General features: G+C 42.5%; 1 protein-coding gene across 1 annotated transcript; it reads right to left on the reverse strand.

The window, feature by feature from the left end:
* Positions 1-981: 981 nt before the first annotated feature.
* LOC106612796 (TLC domain-containing protein 1) lies at positions 982-8,489 on the reverse strand. The gene is made up of 4 exons (XM_014214301.2): positions 7,917-8,489; positions 6,449-6,531; positions 5,111-5,193; positions 982-2,756 (listed from the first exon to the last, which is right to left on the reverse strand). Exons 1-4 carry the CDS (start codon positions 8,120-8,122, stop codon positions 2,352-2,354), a joined length of 777 nt encoding a protein of 258 aa, XP_014069776.2. The 5' UTR covers positions 8,123-8,489; the 3' UTR covers positions 982-2,351.
* Positions 8,490-9,359: the final 870 nt, after the last annotated feature.

The following is a 9,359-nucleotide window of genomic DNA, read 5'->3' on the forward strand; positions in this document are numbered from 1 at the left end:
TGAAGATGCTGGAGGAAACAGGTACAAAAGTATCTATATCAACAGTAAAACGAGTCCTATATCGACATAACCTGAAAGGCCGCTCAGCAAGGAAGAAGCCACTGCTCCAAAACCACCATACAAAAGCCAGACTACGGTTTGAAACTGCACATGGGGACAAAGATTGTACTTTTTGGACAAATGTCCTCTGGTCTGATGAAACAAAAATAGAACTGTTTGGCCATAATGACCATCGTTATGTTTGGAGGAAAAAGGGGGAGGCTTGCAAGCCGAAGAACACCATCCCAACCGTGAAGCACAGGGGTGGCAGCATCATGTTGTGGGGGTGCTTTGCTGCAGGAGGGACTGGTGCACTTCACAAAAGAGATGGCATCATGAGAAGGGACAAAGATGTGGATATATTGAAGCAACATCTCAAGACATCAGTCAGGAAGTTAAAGCTTGGTCGCAAATGGGTACTCCAAATGGACAATGACCCCAAGCATACTTCCAAAGTTGTGGAAAAATGGCTTAAGGACAACAAAGTCAAGGTATTGGAGTGGCCATCACAAAGCCCTGACCTCAATCCTATAGCCAATTTGTGGGCAGAACAGAAAAAGCGTGTGCGAGCAAGGAGGCCTACAAACCTCACTCAGTTACACCAGCTCTGTCAGGAGGAATGGGTCAAAATTCACCCAACTTATTGTGGGAAGTTTGTGGAAGGCTACCCGAAACGTTTGACCGAAGTTAAACAATTTAAAGGCAATGCTACCAAATACTAATTGAGTGTAATGTAAACTTCTGACCCATTGGGGATGTGATGAAAGAAATAGAAGCTGAAATAAATCATTCTCTCTACTATTATTCTGACATTTCACATTCTTAAAATAAAGTGGTGATCCTAACTGACCTAAGACAGGGAATTTTTACTAGGATTAAATGTCAGGAATTGTGAAAAACTGAGTTTAAATGTATTTGGCTAAGGTGAATGCAAACTTCAACTGGAACTACACACTACTTTTATTTGCAAAAATATAAGATTGCCTACTTCACCAATCATTTCCTTTCTTTTTCAGCATCAGACCTGCCTCATTCACACTTGAAACATTGTTGCATTTAATATGTTAAATTACACTTTATGTTACAATATGACCCCAAAGTGATCATCTGTTCTTGCAATTTGTAGAGTCTATGACATTTCAAATTTACATAACTTCATCTAAACTACTTCATGAAAAATGTACTACTTTTTCAAAGTAACTTTAGTTAGATAAACTATATTTTCTTGAGGGTAGCTTTAGTCCACCTTAACTTCTAATGTGAAGTAATTGGTATCTTCCCCAACACTGCATCTATAAACATACTGGACGGGCTATCTAGGGAAGGTTGTTGAGAAGGAACTGTGGTATAGGCACTACTATGACTTACCAAAACCCGTTGCTAACCCATCCTCTGGACCTGTCCGTTTTGGTTTGGTTCACTTTGATAAATAATTTAAAGAGAAATATAAGTGATTCTTGTAACCTCAAGAAAATGTAGACCTGACCGTACCTTCAGCTACTTTCAATGGGATACATGCATTTCACTATGTTAGATTTATGGAATGAATGGTCGCTGTTGTAAGAATGCTGGTCACCCACGTATTGGTGTTGACCTGTTGAGACCAAGCAGGGAGGAATGAAAGTAAAATGATGTTGTCTGACAGTTTGTTACAAAGTCAAAAATATTGATTGTACTATAGTTATGAATAGTATATACTGTATATATAACAAAATCCTATTAGTGGAAATTTCAATAAAACTATGTTGCTAAGCTACACCTGACAGAGTTTGTGGGGTGGGATGTACAACACCAAGGTGATGCCTGATATATCTCTGGCAGTTAGTTTCTTTACTGTATATATTCACAACATTATGTTAGCATTTATAAGTATTTTTCCTGTTAAAGAGCATTCCACATGAATCACATACATTCCTATATTTTAAATATATGTATTAGCTATGATCAGAAGCAAAAGTGCCACAGTATCCTGGAGGTAAGTTAGTAGGATTCTCCCAGCCAGTGTGAATGGACCAGTCTCTAACTCTATGCTGCCCTGTTTGGGTGTCTGTGAGGGATCTTCAGCCACAGTGGGCATAATCATCAGTAGAGAAGCATCACTATAGGGATTGTACCACTGTCCCCATCCTTTCCTGGCTGCCTCTCACTACAACACGAGCTGTTGAGAGATAGAGCTTTGTTATGGTTGTTTATGTGAAGACACAGCTTGACAATGCAACCAGATGAGACGTCTTGATGAGGAATGATATCAGTAACCGAACAAAACAAAAAACAAACACAAGCGCCAGTTTACAGCCATGTCGCTCTCGGAGTCATTCAGTGAGGAACTTTTTGACGTTGTTGTTGTGGGTGCCATTTTGCGCCATGCGAGGCCTGGTCCGGGGGAAGAAGTCGGCACGGAGAAGACGATAAAAGTAGATCAGGATCATGGTGTTCATTAGGGTCATGGTAACGAGGAAGTAGCCTCCTTTGTCCATCCAGGAGTAGTTCTGGACAATGTAATACGTGAGGTAGAACTGTGCGCTGAGGCGGAAGACGACATATGTGAAGACGTTGAGGAACTTGTTGATTTGGTACAGAGGGGACGACTGCTGTGATGCTAGCTTCAACATTAGCCTCAAATGCAGGGTGACACTGTTAACCTCCACAAAGAGAGCCACCACAGCACCGGCCACGTAGAGGTGCGAGTACAGAGAATACAGGAAGCACCAGAGCACCTGAGGAAGGGAAGGACAGAGAAAAAGGGGTTAGTATATACCAATGACACTCTGCCACCTTACAGCAGTAAGGCTATTGGGATACCGTAATCTTTGCAATAGTAAAACTGGGGAAAAACTATTTATATTGAATTTATTGAATATACTGTATGATTGATTAATGGATCCCCAAAAAACACTATCAACCAACTAGTGGTCTTTAGGTGTTCCAGTATGTGCCATGTTAGAGAAGTTGGGACATACATGCCCACTGACTGACCAGAGACACAGGGAAGCAAAGCTCAGTGTGTGCCTCTGATCAGTGGCAAGATGCCCTGTGTTCAACACAACACAGATCCCCCCACACAATGGTGGGTGTTGTTCCCCTGCAGTCAGGGGACAGGCACACAGGAGCATTCATTTAGAATAGGCCCTTGCTGTGGCACCTTTAAAATTCCACTACTGACACATTAATATCCCCCAAGGAGGAGTGCGATATCTCTTAGCACCATACAATATTAAAATTCCTTCACAGCTCACATTGTTTCACTTCCATAGAAGTGAATTGAAACAAAGTGTGAGCGCGATCAGTCTGGTTTCACAAGGCCATAAAACAACATTTAAATACTGTGTATCTAACCTTCAGACACAATCTACCAGAAGCTGCTGTAACAATTTACCTATGGTCTCTTTTTTTATTATCATACCAGGTAGTAGGTACAGTGGGGGGGGGAAATGTATTTGATCCCCTGATGATTTTGTACGTTTGCCCCCTTACAAAGAAATGATCAGTCTATAATTTTAATGGTAGGTTTATTTGAACAGTGAGAGACAGAATAACAACAAAAAAATCCAGAAAAACGCATGTCAAAAATGTTATACAATTATTTGCATTTTAATGAGGGAAATAAGTATTTGACCCCTCTGCAAAACATGACTTAGTACTTGGTGGCAAAACCCTTGTTGGCAATCACAGAGGTCAGACGTTTCTTGTAGTTGGCCACCAGGTTTGCACACATCTCAGGAGAGATTTTGTCCCACTCCTCTTTGCAGATCTTCTCCAAGTCATTAAGGTTTCGAGGCTGATGTTTGGCAACTCGAACCTTCAGCTCCCTCCACAGATTTTCTATGGGATTAAGGTCTGGAGACTGGCTAGGCCACTCCAGGACCTTAATGTGCTTCTTATTGAGCCACTCCTTTGTTGCGTTGGCCGTGTGTTTTGGGTCCTTGTCATGCTGGAATACCCATCCACGACCCATTTTCAATGCCCTGGCTGAGGGAAGGAGGTTCTCATCCAAGATTTGACGGTACATGGCCCCGTCCATCGTCCCTTTGATGCGGTGAAGTTGTCCTGTCCCCTTAGCAGAAAAACACCGCCAAAGAATAATGTTTCCACCTCCATGTTTGACGGTGGAGATGGTGTTCTTGGGGTCATAGGCAGCATTCCTCCTCCTCCAAACACAGCGAGTTGAGTTGATGCCAAAGAGCTCCATTTTGGTCTGACCACAACACTTTCACCCAGTTGTCCTCTGAGTCATTCAGATGTTCATTGGCAAACTTCAGACGGGCATGTATATGTATTCTTGAGCAGGGGGACCATGCGGGCGCTGCAGTATTTCAGTCGTTCACGGCGTAGTGTGTTACCAATTGTTTTCTTGGTGACTATGGTCCCAGCTGCCTTGAGATCATTGACAAGATCCTCCTGTGTAGTTCTGGGCTGATTCCTCACCGTTCTCATGATCATTGCAACTCCACGAGGTGAGATCTTGCATGGAGCCCCAGGCCGAGGGAGATTGACAGTTCTTTTGTTTCTTCCATTTGCGAATAATCGCACCAAATGTTGTCACCTTCTCACCAAGCTGCTTGGCGATGGTCTTGTAGCCCATTCCAGCCTTGTGTAGGTCTACAATCTTGTCCCTGACATCCTTGGAGAGCTCTTTGGTCTTGGCCATGGTGGAGAGTTTGGAATCTGATTGATTGATTGCTTCTGTGGACAGGTGTCTTTTTAACAGGTAACAAGCTGCGGTTAGGAGCACTCTCTTTAAGTGTGTGCTCCTAATCTCAGCTCGTTACCTGTATAAAAGACACCTGGGAGCCAGAAATCTTTCCGATTGAGAGGGGGTCAAATACTTATTTCCCTCATTAAAATGCAAATCAATTTATAACTTTTTTGACATGCGTTTTTCTGGATATTTTTGTTCTTATTCTGGATATTTTTGTTGTTATTCTATCTCTCACTGTTCAAATAAACCTACCATTAAAATTATAGACGGATCCTTTCTTTGTCAGTGGGCAAACGTACAAAATCAGCAGGGGATCAAATACTTTTTTCCCCCACTGTACAAACTGAAACAATAAAAAGTAAATTATCTTACCAGGACATGATGAATTAAGAACTCCCAGGATCCTCTTGCGTGTCCAGTTAGGATGATGTCACCTGCATCCTGAACAAAGTATCCTGTCAAAGGAGAGTAAAAATCAATGCCTCAGTCTCTCAAGGCCTTTTGGAGTGCCCTAAATCAAATTTTATTCATCACATGAACAGATGTAGACTAACAGTGAAATGCTTCATTATGGGCCCTTCCAAAAAATTATGAGAAAGAAAATAGAGAAACAATAGAAAAGTAAAATGTGTAATAATAAATACACAATGAGTAACGATAACTTGGCTATATACTGTACATGGAGTACCAGTACCAAGTCAATGTGCAGATATATTAGATAGCTCTTAGATACAGTATCTAATATTAGGCCACGTTCCAATGTGCATACCAGCATACCCCTTTGAATGCATGCCCAATACATTGCTTCATTCCAAATTCTATGCAGTATGGATATTGGAACAGAGCCTGAGATTCTATTTCTATGGATTACTTATCAAGGTCCAAACAACAGATGGAGGCCATCTAAATGGTTGATAACAGTGGTACCAGAAAGAAAGGGTCAGGACTTCCCTGTCCTACGTACATTAGTGTAGAGAAATATATTGGACTGTACTGGCATAGTCCATCCTAGTTATCATATGTATTACACTTGATAGGCAAACACAGGGAAACCGCTTTAAACTGGATTTCTAAATGAGTGTTGTGTGAACCTCTATATATGCCAAACTGTCTCAATGGAATGGAAGGTTTGTGGTTGTCAGGCTGGCTCTCCTTAGGCCTGCATGCATGCGAGACACACGGAATAATAACACCCAACACTAGTCACATCTTGTCATCACATATTTCAGCAGCGCTCTTGACTGCTGGGTCTTGAGGGGATTAGTTTTGGTGCCCATAGCGATCTGAGGGTGTGGCCCATCCCCTATTTAAGCCCGGTGAGATGGGCGGATCTGCATTGTTCATTCTCTCAATCTGGTTGCCACTGAAATGTGGGAGAGTATCTAGTTTCCCAGGATATACCAGCTTTTACTAGGAAAAAGGGAAGGAGGGGATAGTATAGTGTGTTGTGTGTGAGCACGAGCTCCGAATTCATTCCATGCCTTTTAACTTATTTTTTTATTTGATCAAGCCAGACTGAAGCCTTTATAACAAAGTTCAACATTGGAGTGAGATAGCCTCAAAATAGCATATCAGATTCCCCACGATGAACCCTACTCTCCCATGCCAGTGGTGGTCAATGTTCATAGTTCAATAAAGGTAAACTGGGAATGAATTAACTATTTCACACACAGCTCTTTTAGCAGCCATCTTAAAGGGGTAGTGACTGACCTGATGAGATGCAGATGAGTATGTAGGCTGGGGCCGTGTAGAAGGAGTGAATGTTGGTTGCCATCTCAGGCCAGATGATCACACTGGAGAGGACAGGGATTCATGGTTATGGACAGTTAGGTCTGAGTTCTTCTCATTCAGACGTACATGGCTCACTCCTGTAGCACATGGTTTCCCAAACTCGGTCCTGGGGCCTCCCCTGAGTCTAAAAACCAAAACATGCATCCAGGGGAGGCCCCAGGACCGAGTTTGGGAAACCATGTGAGCCTGTAGCTCACACCTTAGTATCACTATCTGGTAACATATTCTCCTGCTTCTTTACGAGATGATTCGTGCCTTAACAAGGTCTATAGCAAAGTCTATGGTAAGACAGTACATTCCCTTGTTATTGAGTAACCTGGTGCTTTCTAGCAGGTCAGGGTAAACATGTGTATGGCAATAATCAGTGAACTACATGAACAACAGCTTGTCCAAGCAGCTTGTTGAATATAGCTGCTTTCACTTTCTTATGAAACAACTGTTGATACATCTATTAGTATACTATATTGTGTAGCCTGCCAATGTATGCATGTGTTGTAGTCAGCTAGCTATACAAGTAGCATAGCTATATATGTTAAAAAAATTATACTTGTATTACAAAAACAATGTGTGTAACAATTAAATAATTTATGGCTCTGAAACTGGCTCTGATCTGATCTTCACCTACTTGCTCTCTTTGAAATAGGCTACTTCACCACTCTTATGATTGGATCGTTTATTCATTTGTCTATGGCGTGATGCTAAAGGTAGGCTAATTGACTTGAGTGGATACTCAAGAATAGGCCATTTTTCTTATGTCAAAACAGATGTGCTTTCTAAACTGCCACAATCTGAATCTGATTAAGGCGCCATCGTTGCTGACTCAATATTTGGCTAACCTCTGACACATATTGATGGTTATTAACTACAAAGAGGAACATTTACTGCCCTAATCAGCTACTCTAAACTACAAGCATGACATTAACACCTCATCTTGCTCATCTAGACCACAGCCTGTTGTTTTCAAATGGTAACAAATTAGTCATAGTGGGCAGAATAAGCAAGGAGGTGGGCAGAGCCAAGCACGAGCTAGCGAGATCCTACTGGTGTGTTCTAGCATACGTTTGCATATTTCCATTAGGGAATGCTTTCTCTGTGAAGCGGATGCTTCACATTTATGCATTTGGTGAAATATCTGTCTCATTGTTCTATCTGTGGTATTGCAGAGCTCAACAAGTATTTATTTCCTGAGGATGCCATTTTGTAGGCTGTACTGTGGTATTTAACTCCCCACTTGAGAATGACTTAGTCTCCCCACCCCTTCCCCTGTCTCCTCCATCTCCCCTGCCAGTGAGTGTTACTGCTTTGCACCACACACCCTTAAATAACATAACATCATGTGGATCCACTATGAATGAACAATGGTGTCCCAGTGCAGAGAGTGACTCACCAGGTCACAGCCCAAGTCCCTGTCAGGAGGGAGTGGACCATAGAGACCGAGAGGTTCCTCCACTTCCAGGAACGGAAGTCATCCACCGCCACCGCTTTGGGCACAGACAGGTTCTGTAGTAGTCGGTGGGCCACCCGGAACATCAGAGCGCACACCAACACAGACAGTCCAGGGTGCCGCTGCAACACAGGAAGCAAGGCCTCCATTTTCTTCTCCTACCCCTCTTTTTACTCTTTTCCTTGTTCTTCGTCTGTTTCACATCAGCGGCTTATCGCCACGGTTCTTCTCACACCTCCACGGTCCGTTGGCGAGTACGTGTGAGGGGAGAGTTCTCCTCAGGACAGTCACAGCTCCAGGGGTTTGAAGGGAGTCAATGTTCTAGATATGGTATTTCCCCCTTGTGCTCCTTTCAGAACTACTCACAGAGAATAGGTGCAGCTTGTCTCACGTTTCCCACTTCCTAGGCTCAGAGGGAGGCTAGCTAGGGCTGCCACAGATTTGTTCCCCCTCTCGTAGTGTGTTTCCACTCAACCAGTCTGTTCGTGTCTGACTGTGACTAGAGAGAAGGGGGAGTGGTGGAGAGGGAGTGGTGTGGGTGGTGGCCTACTTCCAGAAAACCAGAGAATCAAGGGAGGGGCCACTCATCTTACTTAACAAAACACAAACAAGACGATTGAACTATATGACAGGGCTTAAAACATTATCAGGGTATATATTGTTAACTTACTATGAAACAATGTTCTTTGTTTCTCTGGAAAATGATCACCGTCACAGATCAGGCTGTATAAAATGTGAATTTATGAGGTTTGATACAAAGAAGGAATTTGTCAACTTCAATTGAATTTGTTAGCCAACGAGAGCACAGATCTGAAACAAAATAATCTTTCACTAAAATGTAAATACAAATCCAGCAACTAATTTGTTTAGACTAACAGCTAACTTTGAAAAGACTGAAACTAATACCCCCTCGATTAGTGAGAAACTGTGCTGCTCCATAAACCACTGTCTTGTTCTCCCACCACTTTTTCAATAAACAGAGCACACACTCCCCACAGCTGGCCTCTCTGGCCACAGTGGGGGAAGGGGAAAGGGAAGTGAGGAGAAGGGTGGAACAGTGACAACATCCCAGGGCATGCACACTCAAATCAAATCAAACGTTATTTGTCACATGCTCCGAATTCAATAAGTGTAGACCTTCCCGTGAAATGCTTACTTACAAGCCCTTAACCAACAGTGCAGTTCAAGAAAATATTTACCAAATAAACCAAATAAAGTAAAAAATAATAAAATGTAACAATAAAATACCAATAACAAGGCTATATACTGGGATTACCGGTACAGAGTCAATGTGCGGGGGTACAGGTTAGTCGAGGTAATTTGTACATGTAGGTAGGGGTGAAGTGACTATGCATAGATAATAAACAGCGAGTAGCAGCAGTGTAC

This window comes from Salmo salar, chromosome ssa09 (genome assembly GCF_905237065.1).
Source record: "Salmo salar chromosome ssa09, Ssal_v3.1, whole genome shotgun sequence".
Taxonomy (NCBI): domain Eukaryota; kingdom Metazoa; phylum Chordata; class Actinopteri; order Salmoniformes; family Salmonidae; genus Salmo; species Salmo salar.